This window comes from Strongylocentrotus purpuratus, unplaced genomic scaffold (genome assembly GCF_000002235.5).
Source record: "Strongylocentrotus purpuratus isolate Spur 01 unplaced genomic scaffold, Spur_5.0 spur5_scaffold_6, whole genome shotgun sequence".
NCBI classification, from domain to species: Eukaryota; Metazoa; Echinodermata; class Echinoidea; order Camarodonta; family Strongylocentrotidae; genus Strongylocentrotus; species Strongylocentrotus purpuratus.
The window spans coordinates 49,830,009-49,854,613 of NW_022145612.1; the positions used below are offsets into that span (position 1 = coordinate 49,830,009).

At 36.2% G+C, this 24,605-nt stretch overlaps 2 protein-coding genes and 1 non-coding gene across 4 annotated transcripts; 2 read left to right on the top strand and 1 right to left on the bottom strand.

Annotated features, from left to right (window-relative positions):
* The first annotated feature begins 734 nt into the window (after window positions 1-734).
* On the top strand, window positions 735-14,641 carry LOC580120 (monoacylglycerol lipase ABHD2). 2 transcript variants are annotated; one of them, XM_031000180.1, is made up of 8 exons: window positions 735-860; window positions 5,593-5,792; window positions 7,026-7,201; window positions 8,031-8,198; window positions 9,308-9,491; window positions 9,957-10,175; window positions 10,834-10,903; window positions 12,129-14,641. In XM_031000180.1, exons 2-8 carry the CDS (start codon window positions 5,632-5,634, stop codon window positions 12,408-12,410), a joined length of 1,260 nt encoding a protein of 419 aa, XP_030856040.1. In that variant the 5' UTR covers window positions 735-860; window positions 5,593-5,631; the 3' UTR covers window positions 12,411-14,641. The 2 variants fall into 2 exon arrangements, with proteins under 2 accessions (XP_030856040.1, XP_030856041.1); XM_031000181.1 differs by lacking the exon at window positions 735-860 and adding an exon at window positions 3,356-3,495.
* Window positions 14,642-14,929: 288 nt separating this feature from the next.
* LOC100893846 lies at window positions 14,930-17,949 on the top strand. The gene is made up of 2 exons (XR_004066771.1): window positions 14,930-17,237; window positions 17,324-17,949. It is a non-coding gene; the product is annotated as an uncharacterized LOC100893846 (transcript).
* A 1,171-nt stretch (window positions 17,950-19,120) lies between these two features.
* Window positions 19,121-23,585, bottom strand: LOC105442719. The gene is made up of 5 exons (XM_011675111.2): window positions 23,305-23,585; window positions 22,605-22,754; window positions 21,170-21,419; window positions 20,016-20,561; window positions 19,121-19,549 (listed from the first exon to the last, which is right to left on the bottom strand). The coding sequence occupies exons 1-5, from the start codon at window positions 23,431-23,433 to the stop codon at window positions 19,404-19,406; spliced, it is 1,221 nt and encodes a 406-aa protein (XP_011673413.2). The 5' UTR covers window positions 23,434-23,585; the 3' UTR covers window positions 19,121-19,403.
* Window positions 23,586-24,605: the final 1,020 nt, after the last annotated feature.

Consider the following 24,605-nt stretch of genomic DNA (forward strand, 5'->3'; position numbering starts at 1 on the left):
CTTTATGTTCTCTTATTTTGTGGTACCTAGCGGTAGCCAGGCTCATGAGAGCCTATTTATATTTGACCCCTATTTTTTCTCATACATAATTGTAATTGTGCAACATATTACATGGAGTTTTACCGATTTGTTTCAAATGTACTCTGATAGTCGATTAGGAAAATTAAATGATCATAATTTATTTGTTTTATTTCTTCGATTCTGATCATTTTCATTCTAAGCTCTGAAATAAAGATATACTTCAATCCAGATTTTTTTAGGATTTCTAGGCCTACCCCTTTTTGTTGCGTAATATGGTCAATTTATTTATTGACCAAAGTGCAATGGACATTATCTGTTGGTCTCCTACTTAACTCACATTAAATATTCATAAGTGTGATCATTATTGTTTTCCTTTTAAAGGGGGAAAAGACGAAAAAGGGGGAATGGATGAAGAAAAAAAAGGGCATCCAAATATATCAAAATTGTAAAGAATCACTATCCACCCGAATTTCAAAATGCCGCTGTGAATGACCAACAAAAATGCAAAGAGCATGAACCAAAATCTTATCATACAAAATAAATTACAAAAAAGTTAAAGGCGTAAGACTCCTAATGAATACAAAATGCCGAATCACAAAATAACAACAAGCACACCAACAAAGTCATAGCATGCATGCGCTGCGCTCATGACGACCCAAAATGATATGCGCGATCATAATACTGAGCTAGCTGAGGCGCGCGCGCTAGCGCTGCATGCCAAGCGCCCTCGCCGCCCGCGCCGCCCGCCCCCGAACTACTCCGTACGTGTGAAGTACATGTCGAGAATACCGGCTAACCTGTCACCGGAGTTGAAGATAAGGAGGATAATTTATGCACTGGTAAGGTATATCTTGTCTTCGGAAAATGCAGGCTAAGTTTTATGAAATTAATGTAACTTGCTAAGGTAAAGTTGGAGAAACGTAACTTATTGTCAAAGGCAAGGCTGGCAAGACAGGTTTTACCTACCACTGCACTGAAGGGTCTGAGCTGACACTGTACTGTACCGTGGCAGTGCGAAAGCATTGCACGAGTAAAGCTACTATTACTATTAGTAGGCCCCAAGACCAAGTATTGCCATGCCATTGATGTAAATGTAACGTAGACGGTATGGTAGATCTATGTGTTGCCACTCATTAGGCGGTGTCAGACAGAAATATCCTGACCCATCTTGAATAAACTAGATCTTAGAAATCTAGATAGACTAGGCTAATTAATTTACGTCGGTGATAGACGGGCTACGAATAATCTGGATAAATAGTCTAGAGGTCTAGTCTATCTAGATAATTGCACACATGATATTGATAGGCCTAGGTCTAGATCTAGGTGCATTACTATCCTGGCTCACTGGCCATGTAATAAAAGCTCAACATTTCAAACACCACTGTACAAAACTCAACTAATTTTACTAAAAATCGGTACTTTAGTGACAATTGATGACACCTAAATAGCAGTAAAATACATTTTTTTCAACTTTCCGATGTTAGAAAAAATAATTAAAAAATTCAAATTGTGAATGTGAGTCTAGACACTGTCAACTGTGCAGATTAGGCGCATCGGCATGATTGTGTGCATTTGCGTGTTGTGAGTGTATTGACTATTCATGTATTAAAATGCCGCCTATTAACACGTAGTGCAGTGCTAGAGGTCAATACGCATTTAATGATAGCATGGACTCTCTAGACCTATGCTTTGCTGATGCTGGAGTGGATAATTGATGGGCCAGTGCGCATGCGCCGTTAGGTAGATATTAGATAAGCATTGTGACATCTCACGTTCAATCAAAAGTAATGCCCAATTAACAAGTCTCGTTCAATGCCCGCTAATATATTTGTGCGCATGTATGAAAGCGCGTTAAAAAAACATGCCAGCCAATCATTGACCTAGTCACAATAATCCCCTTTAAGCTAGGTCAGTGTGATACACTGACCTTATAGGGGATTATTTCAACACTGGTGTCAGACAGAAAAAAAACCCTTGAAAAAATCCTTTCAAGGGAGAATTGTCTTGTTTCGTTGGGAGGATTTTTTGAGGGATTTATTCAGAGATTTTTTTTTTCTCGAAAGGCATGCTCCACTTACGGTTCCTTCCCTTTCAACATTGAAATGTAAGTTGTGTATTTTTGTGTGTAAGAGCAAGAATTATTATTCTCATATCTTCTGTGATTATGTACAGGTATTATGATTTATTCATGAATAGAACATGCAGTCAAGTCAATCCCCTTTAAGCTAGGTCAGTGTGATTACACTGACCTTAAAGGGGATTATTTCAACACTGGTGTCAGACAGAAAAAAACCCTTGAAAAATCCTTTCAAGGGAGAATTGTCTTGTTTCGTTGGGAGGATTTTTTGAGGGATTTATTCAGAGATTTTTTTTTTCTCGAAAGGCATGCTCCACTTACGGTTCCTTCCCTTTCAACATTGAAATGTAAGTTGTGTATTTTTGTGTGTAAGAGCAAGAATTATTATTCCTCATATCTTCTGTGATTATGTACAGGTATTATGATTTATTCATGAATAGAACATGCAGCAAGTCAAAATCAAATAATCAAATGATTCTTATACTTTGGAAGGTGATAACAGAGATGTAGTCACTAGTCAGCATAACTCTTGCAGAGCTGGCGTGTATCCCCACACAGCTCCCCGTTTAATCCCCCTCCCCCCACCAAAATTAAAAAGCTAGACAAAAGCAAAAGACATTCACTCCTCTGAAAGTTAAGTGGCAAATAGCGCCTCACAGGCTCACAACTTCATCACATTGAAGCAAACAGCTTCAAAGTGCTCTAGTTATAGGTATGTACTATGTACTTGTACTGTAAGTGGTTCCAAATATTAGTAACTCACTCTCAATAAGAACAGAAACCTTGGGTCTTAATGTGAATGAAGAAGAAATCGTAGAATAATTTATTCTGCATTTTCCTGAAAATTTACAGTTTGTACAATTTTTGTCTTCAAATAGATGCATGTGTTAAACTGATTAGCCTTTGAATACAAGAAGTAAAACTAAACCTTTCCTTTTAATTTGAAATTTGAATAGAAATGTACATGTAGCTATGCAATTGCTAGTAAGTAAACAAGTTTTCGGTTCTTCTTACTTGCAATTACTTAGTTGGAATACATGAAAGATGGAAGCAAAAGGGTCAGGAAAAAGAATTTTCTATTATGCTTTTCCGAGTTTTATAGATTGTATACAAGCCAACGTCCCTGGACAGAACAATAGGGGATTTCAAGCATCGTCAGTTTCTTTTTGTAGTGTTTCTTCATGTCTTGTCCTGATCTCCTGATATAGAATTATCTAGGGACACTCATAGGTCATTTATGATCAATTGACCTACTGCCACACCTAATTCTGTAGCAATATGTCATCCAAAATATCCAAAGGATAAATTAGATCATCTCTTTCCAGCACCTTGTTTTGAGAAGGCGTTCTTCTTTGGTGACCAGTTAAACTGCAAATTCAGGAAATTTGGCATTTAAGGTATTTATTCCAAACTTTTGTGATTTTGTTTCTGTTAAAAAACAAAAAAGATTCTGGCTATGTGCTTCCCTCTTGTAGCTGAGGAAGGAAATGAGTTTGTTGATGTTGGCAGTAGTAGAGCAGGAGATTTTCACCATGAAATCAAAAAGAGTATTCTCTAGTAAAGTAACACTACTGCAATTTATTGTTGTTCAATTCTCAGAGCAGGAGATAATAATGATCATAATAACTTTAGTAGTGGAGTCTTTTATAGCGCTCATGTCTGGCACGTTGTCACTCCTGGCGCTCCATTTTATTACCCCGACTTTAGAATGGCTGCCATCATAGTGCTCGAGCATTATAAAAAAATAATCCTTCCTGGTACCCATTTACCTCACCTAGGACAAGTGTGGCAAATCTTGATTAATGTCTTGTCAAAGGACATTAGTCCTGCGACAGGGATTTGAACCTAGTACCTTGTGGTTCACAGTTCAGAGACTTATCCACTTGACCACAATACCATAACGAAAATATGATGTTAGTTATCACAGATCTTAGGACTGAGGAGCCATCAGTTCCAACATATTGTATTTTAAATGTATCCCCTCACTCATTTGCCAGCTATATTATGTTTACCTGTACTTAAAATCTGGCATACTATCCTGGACATCATGCATGACGTAATTGATAAATCCTTTTGTTTAGGTCAGTGTTTAAATATTTGATCAGGTCATAGAATGGTATGTTTGGGCCAGTTAATCAGTTAGACTTTGTCTCCAACGTGATTAATGCTTGAGTCATTGGAGATGTAAACCATTTGCTGCTACAGTAGTGGAGAGAAATGTTTTATTAAATACAGGGGGCAGTATTCTGGGCACGATTTTTATCTCTAAAATGGCGTCCGATAGTCCGAGACCACTTTTTTTCTTAGATTGTAATTTTATTTTAATCTTCTTGCATGCCTATAAGAGTTAAAAGCGCAATACATGCAGCACTAATGCTAATGCCAAAGTTGTTTTATGTTAAAGATAAAATAAGACTTAAAAATAGGGTAGGTGCTATTTTATTTTTTGGACGCACGATTAGTGCAACAGTTTTGGATGAGTATACAGCTAGCAGTGCAATCAAAATAAACAAAATAATACTGAGTATTCAATCAGTATTGAGTATATTTCTTAGGCAGCATTCTCATGGGATTATCGTGTTGAATTACAACCAATTTTGGTGACATATATTGTAGTTACAATAATGATATTGGCGTCCGAAAGGCTCTGAACCTACATGTACCTCTGTCATTTTAAAAGAAAATCCCGGTAAAAGTGTGTTGCACTTTGGGGCAAGCATAGTGAGTATTGTAAAAGTAAGACATTCGTGCTCTCTCAGTTGGCATCCCCTTTCCCTCCTTATTTTGTAGGTTCTTTTGTAGTTACACACTTGTTAATTCAATAATTACTCATTATTCCTAAATATCATATGAGGTGTCCGCACTCGTACAAGCATTGCTTTTTTAGTGGGCCTCTCTGTTTCCAATATGTATTCCTAAATTGTTATAAATGTTCATAATTGAATTATAATGTTTTGTTGGAAACATAAATAAATTGAAGTTGAATTGGAAAAAAAAGGAGGAGGACTGGTAGAAAGTGATTCCATTGGCTGAACAGGATGAGAGTGAAATCTAATGAAATTTCTTATTATATATCCCATGGTAGTTGGGCATGTCTTGATGATATAAAATCTCACTGAAATGATTCTCAGAAATTGATAACATTTTTTTAAAGGGTATTTTGTCTGAGATGAAATTAATCTCAGAATACCACCCCAGGGTATTAGCTATAATATCATGGGTAATTGCAGTGAACATTTACTAGAAGTAAAGTACAGTGTAATTTATATTAACAAAGCTGTATAATTTGCTATGCATAACAAACGATTCATTATTTACAACCCTTTCTCTCAAAATCTAATTTAATTTAACATCTGCTCAAGGTTAGTTTAAAACCAAACATACAATTATTAGCCACTGCATACTGTATGCAAAAGTATATTGAAATAAAGCTCTGTACATAGCTACTACATGGTTAATTATTTCTTTCTTTTCTCCCTCTTTCTATTCCTCAGACATATCGAGTGGTGATATTCCTTCACATGTAGTCCACCATGGGGATCTTGTTATCTACAGCATTCATCCTTGTCTTCTTATACTTCTTCCTCTTCAAAGTGTTAAAGCTGCTGGATCAGCCCGCTGCTGCTACCCTCCATTACAGAGAGGGAAAATATAACCGCAGTATCCTCTCATTATGTTCCATCCTCACAAAGCCGTAAGTTGCTAAAATTGATGTTCAGTCCAAAGTCCACAGGTATCCTATAGCGGGCAAGTCCAAGGTACTATTTAATAATTAACATTGTGTCCCATAGGTAACTAGGTTTTTTGAATTTTGTATATGAATTGACATTCAAGGGGTAATATGTCAATTCACTTCTTAAAGAGGGTGGATCGTTGCACTATTGGCAGCACAGCTAAAGCCGGGGTAATAATCTCCAAGTTTGGAAGCGCTTAGTGATTCTAATAAGCGCTATATAAAAACTGAGTATTATTATTATTATTGTACGGGCTAGCAATTAAATCAAATGACCTGGTAATAATAATACAATGTAAAGTGCTCAGAAACATTATTATGCACTAAAGAAATGTGACTATTATTATTGTTATTAGGTCTGGGCCCCGTCTTACAAAGAGTTACGATTGATCCGAATCAATCGTAAGTCCTCCAATCAATCGCAAGTTTGCAGTCTCCTATCTCTTATGTACATAGTTACGATTGATATCAATCGCAAATAACTTACGATTGATATCAACTCTTTGTAAGACGGGGCCCTGATCTACGTTCTAGTAGGGTTATTAATCATCTCTATACTTAAATCTTAGTTGTAGTGGTCAGTAACTTGAAGGATACAATAGCTTGGACTTGCCCTTGCCCTTGTATGCTGTTGAGAAGTGCAGTTTGATTCCAAGATGGAACACTCTCCTAGCACTAAGGGGAAGAGCAGTGCTTCAATTTGCATCGATCAAGATTGAAGTGTATGAGATAATTTGAGATTCATAAATTTGAATGAGGTGAATAATCCTTTTAAATGATCTTTTAACCAAGCTGAAATGAGGATTTTATACAATTACGTTTTGTTATGATACACAATTATGCTTTGTAATGATACACAATATGCAATTCTATTTCCTAATTTTTTTTTTCTTCTTCTGCGTATTATGTCACACAGGTATGTGCTTGATGCTTTGAATAGTTTATCATGATTTCAGTATTTGAGGTTATCATGGGTTGAACACAAATTTTGATCACTTACTAAATCAAATGAGAATATGAAAGCAATACAACTTTTCTCCTACACATGTTTGTACTATTGATAACAAAAATGAAGAGATGTTGAAGCAAAGAAATTGGAGGAAAAAGGGGAATTTCATGATTGTCTTCTCTGAACCGGTAGTTTTGATGCATTTTTACTAGGAAATCAACCCTTTTTTCTGTTTCTCTGCCTAGATATGTGCCTAATCGGTTATGGGGTCACAACGCACACATTCAGAGCTTCATCTACGCCAAGATCGGTCGATTCAACGCGCCCTATCCCAAGGGAAAACGTATTAATATACCTCGGCCAGATGGAGCTACGTTTACCTTTGATCTGTTTGAGCCATCAAAACCCCATCCTCAAGGGGGTAAGGAGTAGAATATTATGATATTACAGTCAAACCTGCTTTAGTGACCACCTGTCTACAAAGGCCACATTTGTTGTTTCCTTGAAAATGGCTTCTCATTGAATCATGTACTAAAGGAACCTGTCTACAAAGGCCACTTTTTGTGTTTCCCTTGGGCGGTCGCTATAGACAGGTTTGACTGTATCATGAGGATATTATTGTACAACATTTTTGATGGTATGAAAGATCAGTAAAAGTCTACCAGATTTCTTCTTTAGCTATAATTGTATTGTTTTATTTTGTTATTTTATATTATTATCATTAGTTTGTTTCTTTATGAGGAAAGGCATTCTGTTTGTCATGCTTACATATTATGTATGAACAAAGGGAAGAAGGTTTTCTAGGCATTGTGGGATTAGGGATCTCCATGGGCATTTCTTAAACTATTTTGGATGTCAGAATAAAATTCTCTGACAACTTTGCCAAATATTTTTTACACTTGCGAAAACAACGACTAAAACAGAATTAGATAGAAGAATTTCAATAAAGGCAGTATGAACAAATTCACACAAGCAAAAAAATGTGTCATTTAATTATTTTTGTTTACAATATTGCCTACAGAAAATTTGATTGGGCAGTTTTACCCGACATCCCCTCTCAATTTCTATTTTGTGATCTCTCTCACGAAAGTGATAACTTGCACATTACATAGCTTCAGGACAAAACATAAATTTAAAAAAAATCTATTTCAAAGTGTAATAACTGAACTTTTTACACCCTCAATGAAGATCCCCTTAAAAACATTTAACCATCTCAACTCTGTTCCTCTCTTCTTTATTTGACCCTGTAGCTGATGTCACACTGTGTGTTTGTCCTGGCATAGCCAACCATTCTGAGAAGGCTTACGTGCGAACCTTCACCCATTACGCCATGTCACAGGGCTTCCGCGTGGCCATGCTTAACCACCTAGGTGCCCTGCCTACAGTTCCACTCACTTCACCAAGAATCTTCACCTACGGTAAAGAACGGTATTAAAGATGAAGTTGAGTTCTGGTCATGCGATTGCATTGTGAAAGAAACGGTGTGAAATCGACCAGAAAAGGTTGATCATCTAGCATATAAGAATTTGTGTGTATTGCAAGGTTCTGGAATCATCAAAATGATAAGAAATTTGGCCAAGTCTTGGTAAAGTTACAAACACTGTACACAGAATGATGTATGTGGAACTACACGAACACGTGGCGTAAAAAACCTACCCCCCCCCCCCCCAGTTTTACGAGTTACATGACATATTTAGAATATAAAGGCATTTGAAGAGCCATGCTTTTCAGGGAACATGTCTTATCTGATGTTCTGCCACACTTGCATAATAAGAATGATAACGCTCACAAATTATTTTTCACCTCTTCCCAGAACTCAACCTTCTCTTTAAGCCTTGTTTATATATGAAGCAGCAAAACGTGCTTTCTGATGACATAAAAAGTAATACGCATCACATTTCTGTATCTTACAACACAGAGCTCCGTGAATACGTGCAGGAGCTTAGTCACACGCAGTCGCCACTCATTTACTTAAAAAAAAACGTGGCGGCTTATTTTGCTAGAGTTTACCGCATCATATCTGAACAAGCTCTTATTGTTTGCGTGAAGCCATGAGCGTGGTAATTCATATCCTTTGACATAGTTTTGAGCAGATGATGTCAAAGGGCAATAAATATGTGTTGATTTATTTTTTTATTTATTCATGTTTGATAATGGTATTGTTGTGGATGGTGCCATTGAAGAGTTTTTACATAGGGATTCTTAAGAGAAACATTCAAGCTAATCTTGAGTTTAGGTAGTTAAATTGCATTTCAAGAGATCTACGGTAGTTTTTAAATGCTGCTGGGTTGTTTAGCCAAGCAAAATATAAGCAACTAATGGAACTTGCTGGACTGAGAATGATTAAAAAAAACCTGTGTAACATGTTTATTTCTGCAGAGAGAAATGGGCTTAAAGTGAAGTAGATAAAACATGAATACAAATTAGTGAAACGTGCTGGCAATCATGTTTTGCCTTGTATTATCAAAGAACTTGTAGTAAGAAAAAATAAATCCAGTACATAATAATGATTTCTTTTGATGTTCAGGAGAGACTGGAGAGTACGCTGCCATGATAGACTACATCAAGGAACACTTTGCGTCTAGTAAGTTTGTATCGTTAGGCTTCAGCATGGGAGCAAATATTGTCATCAAGTACTTGGGTGAAGAACCTTCGAGGCAAGACGACTTTATGTGTTGTATCTCTGTCTGCCAAGGATATGATGTTACCTTGTAAGTGAACTTTAGCTTTTATCGTTTGAGATTTTAACCCATTGCTTACGAGTACCGGGTAGCTCCTGTATTAAGCCTATGCACATGAAAGAATTCAGTAGTCAACTGGTTATCAAGTTCAGTCTAGTTTTGTAACAACAACCAGTTATGATGAAGTCTGCAAGCACAGACTGTAATTTAACGCCAGCAATTCCTTGTTGACTATGGTTCTGCTCGGAACTTTGTCCTCTAGAAATAGGCAGTTTAGTTTGAAACAGAATTTACTTTGGAAAAGTTCCCTTGTTTGGTCAATATTGCTTGATTAATGATTGTGTTTGTGTACTTTTACTTTTTTAGTGTGGCTTTTTTTATATTTTTTATAAGGCTTTCCATAAATTGAATGGAGAATTTGTTACACTGCTCATTAGAAATCTGTTGTAATGCTCCTTCCTGATCGTCGATCAATCCTTCTGCTCATGTTTACAGAGCTTCTAAAGTCTTACACGAGTGGGAGAGCATGCGCCGCTTCTACAACTTCATGATGACCCAGAACATGCTTCGTCAGCTGCGTCAAAACTTTGACATGCTCTTTGGGGAAGGTGCCCGGACCTACTGGAAGAACCGAAGTGAAGCTCCTCCGTGCTACAACGTCAAGAAGGTGTTCCGTTCCACCAGTTTGGTGCACCTCGACGAAGAGATGACTAGGTAAATAACTGCTTTGAGAGATGGTAACGATCACTACAATCACTCTATCTGTTCAGTTTCAGAGTTGAAGACAGGTTGGTGTCTGGCTGGCTGGCCAAATTGCATGATTATGTAACAAGATTGCCAAACTGCATGGAAATATATAAATTCCATGTGAAATTTCTCTTTTTGAAAATCCTAAGTTAATGTGAAATAAGGCATTTATTACTTTTCAATTATTCATAATTAGAATAATGTCATCTGTAACATCAGTTGGTAGTATTTTTTTGTTCATGTCCACAAATTTTGTTAATGATAATAGTAATCAGAATGTATAACTTCTCTTAGCAATGTCCTGCTTCTTCACATAATAATGGTTAACATCAGTGGTTTAGTACTTGTGTGTTATATGTGTATTTTCTGATATGCGCATCACGTGAAGCGCACTATGCTTTATGTAATTTTACCTTTCCAGGATGGTTAATGGGCATATTTGAATGTGGCTTTACAGATGTAACCTTAATATCGAATTCATTTTGAACCTCGATCTATTTCATGACAACTTTTTCATTCCAACATTTTTTTGTTTAAAATAAAGTACAAAATAAAAATACACTATGGATACCACTGTTTTTAATTCTGATTGCCCAAATATGCTTTTCTTTCACACTTCTTTCAGAAAAATGTGTGGCCACAACAGTCTTTCAGATTTCTACGAGTCTTGCAGTTCTTCCCCATTTATGTTCAAGGTGAGTTTAATACATATAATACCTTAAAGATAAAGACCAGTTATGGTCATGCGATTGTATTGTGAAAGAAACGTTGTGGAATCGATCAGAAAAGGTTGATCATCTAGCGTATAAGTTTTGGTGTGTACTGCAAGGTTCTGGAGTCAGTAAAATAATAAGAAATTTGGCCCAGTCTTGGTAAAGTTACAAGCACTGTACACAGAAAGATGTACATGTATATGGGACTACGCGACACGTGCCCGATATCCATCCAGTCCAAATAGATATAATAATACCAAATATGTAAATTAGTAGGCGGTTTCTCGGCAAAATTTGTATCATCACGTAGTAGTCAAAACATATTCTTTCACATGATTGGTAATAAGAGCTTCCATTTCATTTTTTGAGAGGGGGGCGTTTCCAAAACTGGTCTTCACTAGGGCTGCGACGAGTAGTCGAATGCTCGAGTACCCGCACTGTCGACAACTACTCGATTACGATTTCTCGTACTCGAATATTCGGCCGGGAAAAAAAACACAAAATGAACGCTTACCCGTGCCAGGGAGAGCGGTGGCCGCTGGCATGGTACCATCGGTAAAAATGTTTCCCAACTCAAGCACTGTCAAACTCACCACTCAGAAACTGGGACCAAATGTCCAGATATCTGTTTGGATTATTCTGCCAGCTTTGGTTTTTAAAACAGCATTGTTTACTGTTATTATTATTATTAAATCGGCGCCTTCAATTGTAACTCGAAGTAAAATTGCCTGCCTTTTCGGCGACGGACTGGGATACTGCTCCAGTGGTATGGTGGTGGCAACAAACAAAAAAATAAAACAAAAAACAAAAAACAAACATGGCGTCCGAATATTTAATCATTCGCTTGTAAGCCTGGGAGTGTACTCGGGTACCTCATTACACTGTTGTGCACAGCCTTAGTCTTCACCTTTAACATTATAGAACTTTAAAAATGATGATACTCTTCTGTCTCTAAACATACAATTTTTTTGTTAATTCACTATTTTTTTATGCATCCATGATCCACCTAAAAAAACAATTTCCCCCTGCTTTGGCAAAATAGAAACCATTTTACATGATATTGATTTGCAAGTTGGGGTGAAATAGGTGGATTAGCCCAGATATTATATGATAAATCCCTTGATTGGTACCAGGGAATTGGTCAGGAGTCTGTTCTTATGTGAAAGATTGGTTGCTGATCGAGGCCCATTTGCATCCTCTTCCACAGATCGAAATCCCCCTTCTGATGCTGAATGCCGGTGACGATGCCCTCATCCCCGTATCCCAGAACTGGACTCCTATGGAGTTCAGCCAAAAGTCCACCAGCGCCATCTATGCCGTCACCAAGCACGGCGGCCATCTTGGATTCTTCGAAGGGGGCTTCCTGAAGGCCAACACTGTATCATGGTTGGACCGTATGCTAACGCAGTACATCGACGGAACCCTGGAACTCAACAAGACTATACACAGCAACGGAGAGATCCACTGTAATGGGGTAGTAGCCAGTTAATGAAAGATTTCCTTTGTATAGGTGAAGTATAGCCGTACTAGTTATTCTGTCATATTAAAATGTGTTTGTTGTGCACAAGAAACACAATGTACTGTGTATGAAAAATAGAATTGTACTTAGGAAGCTTCCTCTGTTATTAAAGAGAAGACAGTGTTATGTTGGTATTCCATTATGGTAAATCTATTTATGGGGTCAGTGAGGTTAAGGGTCATTAACAACCACCTATTAATTGAATGTAGATCGATTCTAAACAGTGACATTTCCAGGGAACTTCTATTTTGATTAAAGGATATTATGGACTCTTTGATAAGTCTACAAACTAATGATATGATATATTAACTAATAGGAGGTACTTACACAACATTTGGGTTTCCTATCCACTGTTCATCAAGTTTATGAAATATTAACATTTGACATCCTCTATTTGATTGGCTGATGAGTGATGTTGCCATGGTTATTAATATTGATGGCAAAGTTACCATCAATGGTAAGTTTTATGCAACAGAACCCTGGAACAGCATGATCACCAAGCTATGGATAAAACACTATGGGGGAGCAACCATCTTCCAATACTGTTAACAAATCTATGATAAAAAAGTTTTTTTCATTTCCTCTAGTAACTCCCTTTGCGAAAAGACACACCTAAGGTTGTTGTTAATGGAACTAATTTCAAACTGGAACCATTATAATCTGCAAAGATGATGCCATCATAGAGAAAACCTTATTCTTCAACTTGTCAATTATTTACAGGCAGTATTGGACATTGTAATTGAATACCGTAATTAATTTTATGGGAATGTAGGACAAATATAACCTTTTTTGACCTTTAGAGCCTTCACTGATAGTAGCTGCATGTTTATCCAGGTGTTCAGCTGTTCTGTTCTTCTTAGATATTTCAATAATAGAGACTAGAGAGTGCAATACTTCTTGAGAAAGAAAAAAGCAGAACATTTACATGTTGAAAATGTGTTATTCAAACCCAGATCTTCTTTCTTATTATCAAGGTATTTTTCTTATCTTAATATGGAAGTGGCAAACAAATTCTATGCTAACAAATTTGTCTTTTATTTATTCGGTTTTGCAACGTATTGCAAATTAAACTATTCATCATGTGATCATAGCAAAATATAAACTTAAGAAATATTATGATAAATTTAACCAGTTCCTTTGTGTTTTTGCAGAGAAAATGAAGTCTTTCCCTCCACGTTTGTTATGTACATGTTAGCTACATCTTCTGTTCTATAGTCCCCTCCATGTATTTTTACCCCCCATTCCTTTACAAAGCCAGTTATATGTTTACAAAATCTGTATGTCTGTGGGTATTAACTGCTACTATATATCATTAAATGTAATCTACTTCATTAAATTGTTTTCCATTTTCATATTTATGTGATATTCAAGTGAAAGTTTTGTCACTACTGGATATATGTATTATTGTATTTTCAGTTCATCATTTAATGATTAATTTTATCAAAAGAAATCAATTTGTTTACATATCATCTGCTACGAGCAAGTAGGATGTTAACTCATATATTATCACAGAGTTAATGCCCTTCTTACTGCCAACGGCCAATATCCTGTGTTCTATCGCTGTGTGAAATTAAGTCTATATTCATTCACTGGTTGTCTGGAATGAAACATCATTGATTTTGTACTTTGTAATTCCTCTTTTTCCTGCATAACTTGCTGTGTAATCACTGAATCTTCTTTAGTGATTTTGAACCACTACCTCTCACAGCATTGCCAACAACAACACACAATATATTACTATAATTATACTATGTAGAATCAGCCATCTTTAGTAAAGGGCCCCAGTTATAGATAGCTCCTTTTGGATATTAATATTATATCCAGAGAGATGTACATTATACAAATAGAGCGTAGACTAGTATTGTGCTTCAATCTTTCATTTCATGATCATTTTAGTGTATTGGTTTTGTAAAGTTAAGACCATGAACATATAAATGATATATATATATTTTTATATTTTCCTGTTTAAAAAAATACATATATTTGTTGTTGCATTTGTATGAATCTTTTGTGTGGGCTTTTAGGGCAGGTAAATTTTTGCTCAGGATGCTACAAAAATTGTTATTTAACTGCTTGAAGAGAAGAACACATTGTTTCCCCCTACACCTACTTCATTTGCCTCAACCCTTCATAAGAAATAATGTCATTAGCCAACTTAATTTGTGTTTGAAGAGGATGATCATTTTTAATTTTTAAACTTTTTAATTTTTTTTGTTGTTTATAGTTTTTTCGCATGAAATTTGCCCGATAAGGCAATTAACCATTAGTAGTCCTAGAAATCCAAGGATAGATGTCATGCAAATTGCTTTGTAGCACCCTGGTGTTTGAAATAGACAGCATGAAATACATTATTTCAGGTTATTCCCCTGAATATCCTGGGCTGTTAACCCGTCTGCACTAGTTTGGCCAGGGGGTTTAGACCTCCCTGCAAGGTCACTGACAGGTGGTTATCTCATCAAATCAGCTCTCAATTAACATAAGAAAAAGAGGATCATGGGGGACCAACAGGCACCGATTATGCATTGTTAGTGCAAGTAGCTATAAGTAGTGCAGTGGGGCTTTAACACTCCTGGATTTATTTGTGTATCAGACGTATGTTCAGCTCAGATTAATTTCATACATTGTCTGCATTGTTGCTTTGTTGCATTTGAAATATAGCATCATTATATGAAGAGTTGCAATTCATCTAATTCTGTTTACAGGTAATACTTATTCTACTGTCATGTGATTGATTGGGTTTTCAGTTTTATTCTGGGTATTCTCAAATCTTTGTGAGACAGGGCCCTGGTATAAGCTTAGAATATGATTTATTGCATCTTGTTATTTGTAAACAATCGTTAAAAAAAACAAGTTTGTTGAAACAAGGTCCTAAGGTGAGCACAGTGCACTAGGGTTCTTCAAGGGATGCAATTGATTTGCATGTACATGTATCACCGTGGTAGGATTCTTGGTCCATTCTCTTCTCACTTTTTGTTCCATATATGAACTATGTTTCTGGTTCTATACACTGAACATTTTGTGCGGCTATAGAAGCATGGTATTTTCAGTACTATCTGCATTGTGTGTGTGTGTTGTAGATAGATATCTTGATATTTACCATCTGCTTCTGTTTAAAAAATATTAAAAAAATAAATAAAAAATAGAGCAATAAGTTTTGATGTACTTGATCTGCTTTATGATTCTTACACTCCAATTAGCTCTGTCTGTATCATACAATGGACTGTGGAATCCTTTTGTTTATTCTTTCACATGACGTACCAGATGCTTGCTGTGTGAGATGGGCTACTTTAAAAAAAAAATAGAAAATCGCAAGATGTCTGTCTGTACATGTGTATTTACATAAAATCGAGGAACTACGGTAAACTGTATTAAACTGTGTAAAGTTGAGTATTTATTAAGATTAAGTGAATCATAAGAATCCATTGACTACAATACATCAGTCTTGGGCTAACATACTCTAGTGTGCATGCATATAACTTTGGTGAAGAGATGTTTATCCTTTAACCTAAACGATGATTAGAAATTACATTAATTGTGAATCATGAGCTATTTTGCGATATTGACCTCAACTACATTCCATTGTTTTTTTATTGAAGAAAACCGATCCTTCATTTTTTCTTGCTCGCTTTAAATTCTTTAAACAATTTTTTTGAACAAGTCCAAAGTGTATGATAAAAAAGAAATGCATGCCTTTAAATGTGATGTCTTAAATTTTATGGTACTGATATGTTTACAAATGAGCTAACGTGTCATGCAACAAATAAAATTAAGTTCACATATGATATTGTACAGTATGTACTTTTCTAACTTGCTCAGTCTTGAGAAAGGAGAAAGTGTATCTGGCAATTTTTCAGAGCAAGCATAGGTTATTACGCATACTGAATGCAATTAATAAAGCATTGTCCTTATCTGTCCATTGACTGTAGTTTCGGTCAATTGTCACCTTTCAGTTAATGTTCCAACTTGGAACACCCTGCTTTGGACGGACCGTGAAGGACATTTGCAGGGCCGTAGGAGTGAATCATAATTATCCCCAAACGGTCAAGGGTTAATGTGATATATCCTTTGAGACTGTGATTTATGTTAGTCAGCCTGCCTGGTTAAGTTTGACTCTGATCTGATGTATGTTGTGCAGGGAAGTAAAGTTCTGGCTCTTCTTAGTAAATAGTGTAAACATTGTTTCAAGAATCAAGTATCTTAATATTATGGCTGTGTTATTGTATTGAACACAGGTGTGTACACTGTGTTCATATATATGCAGATGGTATATTGGTAAGGTCTGTAAGGTATTCCCCTGCCTTTGTTCTTCTTTGAATGTTTATGTGACCTTCATGTTTTAGTTGCATTATGCAGATTGTAATTTTTAGCAGAATGAATGTTTTCCATGAATCTTGTGTGTATATCTTTAGAGTGTAGGTCGACATTTTTATGCCGTATTTCCATAAGTTAGCTTGATGCACATAGTGTGAAGGGTGTGAATGAAATAAAAATACCTTTTTAAAAATTATTATATACCTTAAGATCCCAAAACCTTGTTAGAAATCTGTTAAAATACTGACCAATTTGATTTATCAGTCAAAATAACTTTCTGTGTATGGATTAAGTAATATGAGTGATAAATTCTACTTATCTAAAAATTATATACTAGTATGCATTCAAAAGGTGTCAGTTTTATTTTAAAAGAATATGAAATGTTATTTCTTGCACAACATGATTATTCTCCCTTCCAGTGTGTATAAATGAGTATTCTATATATAGTTTTGTATGTAATATTGGTGTATTATATAAATGTGGAAGGTTAAATTCTCAGATTAAGAAATAGAATATTTATATATGTTGGGTCAAACAATTAGATACGATACTAATAGATGTAAATGTGGAAGGTTAATTCTCAGATTAAGAAATAGAATATTTATATATGTTGGGTCAAACAGTTAGATACGATACTAATAGAGATGTGACAATCATTGCAGCTTAAGCACAAAGTCTATTAAAAAAAATTACTTACAGGTGATTATAATAATTCAATCATTGCAGTTTATCTGTGTAAATTGGCAAAATTTATGAATGAAAACCAGATCAATAAATGAATATTGGTATTCTCTATGTAAATTGCACGTGATATAAAATCATCAGTTTTTCTGACATATTTTCGAATGATTTAATCAAAATTAAAAATGAGCCAGTTTCTTTTAAATACTTTTCTTTACAATAGCACATCGTTAGGTACATGCACATTGAATTAAATGCACATAGGTCATTTTTTTTACAAGAATTATAAGTTGAAGCTATTAGTTAAAATTAGCAGTTGAAAAATACTGCTCAGTGTAAGAAGATCATGCAATGTTTCCATTATCTTGTGTCTTTCACCAAAATTTATCTTACTACCATGTTTGATTGATTTTAATTGCTGTTTGTTTTTGGAAATTTTGTAGCAGGATTGAAATATTATTGTGGATAAGCAGCCAAGATATCAATTTATAAAATATGTCTCTTTAACAAAAAAAAATGGTTGTGTTTTGATATGTAACGGTTGTCTCATCGAAAGTTGCAGAGAGGTGGAGAGAGACACATACACAGGTCATTCCATAAAGTTGGGGCAAAAAATATGACGGTGTCCATGTAAGGAAAGGTATGAGATCTTTTACAATATACATGGAAGATGAAATTATCTGTTGAAGATTTTCATGCAATGAATATATATAGTACTGCCCTGCCAGAATCGTTCCAGTTGCTTTTCTTCAAAATCTTTGCTCAATACACATTTCTCTTTTTACCAGCGTTACATGGACACCATATTCATATAACATTAGATAAACTTTGGGTCCATAATATTGATTAACCATGAAGCTTGAGCACTTCTGAAGATAGTTGGCTATGCTTTTTATGCAAAACTCAATTTGATCAAACATTGTTACAGTTGATAGGAGACATAGTTTCTCACTTCTGGTATGTTACAAAAAGTGCCCCAACTTTCTGGACGGACCCATATATAAAGAGAGTGAGCGAATATGAAAATGTAATTAAAAAAAAAAAAATCATATCTGTGTGAATTTCCGGAGGAATATATGGCCGGTTTGGCCTGCAAATTGTGGTCAATGAAATGTAATGAACTAGTCTGGAGAGTGACAACGTGTCTATCATTTTATGACTTCTGAAGGAGAAAAAAAAAAGAAAGAAAAGAAGGGCGTGAATGTCTAATGTTTAATTTTAATTTTAATTTATTGTCTAATATTGGAAATTTGTTGAAAAGTTTTATATATATATATATATATATATATATACTTTGACATAGAAATCCTTCAGAATATCGCAATACAGAAGTTTTCTTACGTTATTATAAACAATATAAGTGAATTTAATTTAAGTGTTCGAGTGAACGGGATGGCCGAATTTATTAACAGAGATAGACTGAAGTAGATTAGGATTATGTGACTAAGCATAATGAATTTAATTATTCTTTAATAAGAAGTGGTTCTGTTTATTTCCCATCATTGCATCAGAATTTCTTTTCCTCCTAGTCAACATCACATCCTAGAGGAGGTTGGATTATTGCAGACTTATCACCTGTGCCTTGTCGCACAAAACTCCCAATAAACAATTAAACGGTGTCACACAGAGGCCAAAACTCCGGATTTTAGTTATCCTCTTAATTGCTGTCTGTCATCAATTATCCCATTACAAATCCTCTAACGAAGCAAGAAAATTCTCCCCCTTTTTTTAAAGGGATTTTTCTGTGTGACACCGCCTAATAATTAAATACGAGCAAGAGATGCCTACTTAATGCCCCATCAATAACTGAGGCAAACAATTCGATCTTTTTCTAAAAATTATTATTTTTGTCTTTGACTATAAACTCTTCACCGATTTCTTGGACATCAATCGAGTGCAATGACATTTTGCTTTCCTGAAAATTATAAGGCCTACTTTTTTCCTCCATATATTATTCAACATTTTCTCTTATTAGTAGTTGTGTGCGTCTAAATCTTTGGTCAGAAGTCCAGGCAACGCGATGCCCGTGTGGTAAGCTGATGTCAAACGAGGTGCGGGTTGACGATCACCGAACTGGTCGACTCCGACATCCGTTTCGATGGCCATACCGGTCAGATCTGAAGATATATAGAGAGAGAGAAAGAGAGAGAGAGAGAGAGAGAGAGAGGGGGGGGGGGGGGGGGGGTGAGGGAGAGAAAATTCAGAAAAATAGAAAATTGTAAAAACCAAAAATAGGTGGAAAATCGATACGTATTACATAATTATGTAAAGTAAGGTAATCACAAGTATTGCTCAGGAGGGTATTTTGCACTTTGAAAAAAAAAAAACATCATTAAAGGCCTATGCCCGTGATCCTGTCAAAATGACAACCGGACTGGAATTTAAAGCACACCAAATTAGTGGGGGAATTTACATACGATGTAATTTTGCATGCTTCCATTCATTCATTGTACCCTATAATTATTATGGACCAGCAAAATGCCCATATAACTTTTGCCTGTAAAAGCAACACACTAACGATAGCGATAGAGAAAAGGGTTAACACTATATGCAGTGTGTTTCATATCTGATAAAGGCATTTACCTAAATGCCGAAATCTAGGTTCCACCTGCTGATGATCTCCAACTCCATACACTTGGACATCGTCATTGAGGTACTCCTCGTCGTCATCATCCACCATGTCATCAACAGGTCTCGGTATCGTTTTAATTGGCTGAATGCCCCAAGGGTTACTGAAAATTGTCTGGATTCCCGGATGAATCTTTCCCCCTTTCAAGTCGATAACCACCTCCTCTCCCTCCCCTTCATCATCGTCACCGGCATCGTAAACGTCCGAACCGTCAACGTAGTCGTAGACGATGCTTTCAGTTTTTGCTTTGGCGTCGGGGATGTTATCGCCAACTTCTTCACCGAAAACGTAGAAGTCTTTGCTGGTGTCGATTTCGGCATGCTGATCACGATTGTCTTCTGTTATGACGACGACGGGTAGTCCTTTCTCGTCGAAGTGATCAATCACGATTTCATCTTCGTGATTGATGTCCTTGTCATTTTGAACAGGAAGCTTGTGATGAAGTGGGTATGAAGCCTGAGGAAGACGACGTGTCACTTGCGACTTCATATTCTGTTTGTCTTTTAAAAATTAAAAACAAAAATTAGTCCAAAATGGGAGGGTACAAGTCAGATAGACGGATACATAGATAGGTAGATGAATGCATGTCGATATTATAGAGGCCTATATACAGTGTAAGTCAAAAAATAGTTTACACCTAGAAAATTGCCAATTACTTTAAGAATCATCTGCGAACAGTAAATTATTATACATCTTTTAAAAGAGTGTTTTATCCCAAATCATTTGGTATCATTTTTGTGGGGTATGTGTTCACGCTTGGATGAACAGGAGGCGTTGTTTGCGTGAGTGCTATGTGTAAACTTTTTTTTTGACTCGCACGGTATAGAGATAATTATAGATTACAATGTATATGGCGTTACAGCTATGAAAATTACAAAAAATTCAAAGGACAAAATGGACTAGCGATGCATTAATTTGCTATCAGATTATCAGAAAATTTGACAAGATTGAAGAGCTAGATATCTTTGATAATGCGTACTTTACTCTTGAAGTTTTTGACGCTCATAATATCCTTCATTAGTAAACTCTTCATATTTTTGTCTATTGCAATTCTAAATAGATTTGTGACATCAAGACCGTCATACTGACGTCAACCGTCATGACCTACCATTCTCAAAATCACCGAAGTGGTCTATTATTTCTCCCTTCTCTTCTACATTTCCCCTGTTCGTGTTAACCTTGGGCATGACTTCTCCATTCGGATAATCAGGATAATCATTTCTCCGCCTTACACCGTCATCATCATGCTGATGGTCGTCACTATCCAGCTCCGAATCGAGGGCTTGACGAGACCGAGACACCTTTCTGTCATCATCGACGTCGTTGGCCAATACTCTCCTTCTCGTACGACCAGCTCGCTGTCAAGAGCAATAAGAATTCGTTGAGCGTTATTTTTCATTCATTTTTTTTTTAAAGAGCGCTCCTGAACGTAGGAAGCCTACAAAATACTTGAAGGTACAAAGGCGTCGCTTGTATTTATTCATCATCGTTGGTTGGACTTTTTAAACATCTCTTGGCAAAATCGAATATCTGACGCCTAGTTTTACAGATTGTCGGAAAATTATGAATCTATAATGGACATTTTTGTTCCGAGTCACCCCTGTCGGTAAATTTGAAAGTATAATACAGGGCCCTCAGCGAGAATAGTTTGAGTACTGATGAGGCTATCCTGGGTAAACAAGGAATATTGTTAATAATAATATTTCTTGTTACCCAGGGTAAAAAGGGTTTGATCAATAATGTAATAATATTATAACATGTATAATATTATAATATTATAACATGTAATGGATAATATTATAACATGTATAATATAATAATACTATAACATGTAATGAATAATATAATAATATTAAAACATGTTATAAATAATACAATAATATTATAACAAATGATCAACCCTTTCTTTTTTCCCCTATATTTTTTTTCCAAAGACCCTTCGGATTCAAGATGGGCCTCTATCCCGTTTCCATTATGCTGGATGATAACAATTTGATTCAGTCATAGTGAATGGGCTACCCTGACAAAAGATTAGAAATAAATGAATAAATAAATAAATAAATAGTTAGACTAGTATATAACTACCAATCTTTTGAGTATAGTCAGAGTAATGCAGGTTCCTATTTGTCATTAACCAAGAATGCCTCTATAAACTCTAAATACAGGCAACTTTTCTTTTCTTTCATAGTACTTATCAATTTGTTTCAGTCTTAGATGGTTTCATTCTTTCTATCTCTCTCTCCCTCTCTCTCTCTCTTATGTGCAAAAGTGGAAATCCACTCTTCAGGAGTCATGCATAAAACTATTACTATTAGAGATCATTATGGAGTGAAAACCCAGACTAAAAGTGCAATCCACCCTCAAAAGAGTAATTCGAACCACTTCTTAGGCATAGATTCCACTATCATTAATGTTAGAGTGGATTTAACTCCAAAACCAAGTGATCCTTACTATGACTCCTACAACTTCCAAGTAGTCTGATGATTTCGATCCATTTATTTGCATTAAGAGAGTCTTTATAAATTTCCAATGTGCATGTATACCCTATCATTTCGATATCTTTGATCTGATCTTCCGTGATGTAGTGATGCAGTGACACAGGTTCCCACCACTTCGACGACAGTTGGATTCCACTCACAGATCTGCGTCCGGAGACAGTCGGAGTGAGAGAAACAGGGCGTGGATGCTAGTCTCTGTAATACAACAAGAACAAAAATATATATATTCAAATGCAAGGTTGAAGATCAGAGGAACAGGGATGGCGGAGTGCAGGGACAGAGGGGGTGAAGATGTTTAAATCGTTAACATTTTTAATTAATTAATGTACTTCAACTATGGAGCTTCAAAGCTTCGCATCTAGTTTTTGCAACTCCGCCCTCTTGAAATGGAACGACGTCCTTGAGAGGACCGATACATGCATGCGGGAAGAGAGAGAGAGAGAGAGAGAGAGAAAAGGGGAGCTAATGACCGAAGGGCAGAGATGACGAGACATAATTATCTACTCCCAGAGAGAGAGAGAGAGAGAGAGAGATAAATAGAGAGAGAGATGTGGGGGCATAAAGAGTGGGAGAGGTACGTAAACTCGTGAGCAATGTGATTGTATCCTCTTCTATTCTGAAGATGGTTTGACAGTCCTTGGAGTCCTGCGAGAAAATAAAGATAGAGAAAAAGACATGAAGTCAGAAAGAGAGAGAGATAGTGAGATCGAGAGACAGATAAAGAAAGAGAGTGGTAGGCACTCACCTTCTCGCGCTCCTGAACCTTATCAGCTTCCCCTTTTGGTAAACACTTTACGATGACGATAAAAGAAACGAATACTGCTAGGATGATAACGAAATTTCTTGTTATAATGGCGTCCATTCTGGGTAACATATTTAACGATTATTATTCTCCTACAAAGTCATGATGAAGAAAATTCGATTTTCATGCTTGATAGGTCCACCGTTGACAAAAATGTGAAAGTCTCATCCTATTTTTAGCCAGGTATTACTATTATAAGCAAGGGCCGGGAATTAAAGCACGCATGTCGAAAATGTGAACAAGTATCTCGATCGCCTGCATTTTGGCTAGCTATAGCTAGGCTAGGCTAGCTAAGCAAGCGCAATGGTTGGAGCGCGCAATCAATACAAGTGTGCGCGTCATGAGATTAGCTTATGGCTCAAATAGCCATAGGGATTAGCCAGAGGGATTAGCTAGACTTCTATTTTGATGCTGAAGTCTTGAGTATAGACTATCCTTGTCAGTCAGTCTGGCTGTACCATAGAGATATATAACTACTAATTAAGTATATATCTCTATGGGCTGTACCAAGTAAGAAACCGTAAGATCACAGGGGAAATAGAGTCAGTGGATCGATTTGCACGTTAAGAACCCACTGCACTAGTCGTATTAGTCTAGTTCTGAACCCTTTTAATGATTTTTTTTTTTAATTTGCCGACTATAAGCATTAAGCCGAGTGATGGCGCGCGCCGTCATTAAGGATCGCCCCATCACTCCGCTTATAGTCGGCGAATTAAAAAAAAAAAAAATCATTTAAAGGGTCCAGAACTAGACTAATGCGAATAGTGCAGTGGGTTCTTAACGTGCAAAGGTAGTGACTCTCCTCTACACGGGGCCTCCATTGTCCTCATCCGAGGGACGGAGTGTTTTCCACTTAAAGGAAACCAAAACCTTCATACCAAGTTACTTTTATTGTAAAGTTTAAGATATTTGAAAAATATCAGTGAAAATTTGAACGAAATCGGGCAAGGAATAAGGAAGTAAAAGCTTTTTGAAATGACTAGTCACTAGAGGGCGGTATTCAATTTGATGACATCATCTGTGGTCAACTCTCCATGCCTTTTGTACATCAAATTTCATGTTTTTCCTTCTTTCTTGTGATTGAGATAATGCACTCCTCTGAAAGCAAGATATAGAATGCAAAATGATATTCTACTCCACATGTTATGAAGTCGGATCAAGAACACAAATAAATACGAAGAAAACAAAAAAATTGTGAAATTTTATGTACAAAAGGCATGGAGAGTTGTTCACAGATGATGGCA

Bases quoted from the DNA above. Each gene is read 5' to 3' on its own strand.
- LOC580120 (XM_031000180.1), top strand. From the start codon at position 5,632: ATGGGGATCTTGTTATCTACAGCATTCATCCTTGTCTTCTTATACTTC. The intron at 7,202-8,030 runs GTAAGGAGTAGA...TTGACCCTGTAG, and splicing joins AAAACCCCATCCTCAAGGGG to CTGATGTCACACTGTGTGTT. The intron at 10,904-12,128 runs GTGAGTTTAATA...CCTCTTCCACAG, and splicing joins CTTCCCCATTTATGTTCAAG to ATCGAAATCCCCCTTCTGAT.
- LOC105442719 (XM_011675111.2), bottom strand. From the start codon at position 23,433: ATGTTACCCAGAATGGACGCCATTATAACAAGAAATTTCGTTATCATC. The intron at 22,755-23,304 runs GTGAGTGCCTAC...GTTGTATTACAG, and splicing joins AGGTTCAGGAGCGCGAGAAG to AGACTAGCATCCACGCCCTG. The intron at 19,550-20,015 runs GTAAATGCCTTT...ATATATCTTCAG, and splicing joins ACCTAGATTTCGGCATTTAG to ATCTGACCGGTATGGCCATC.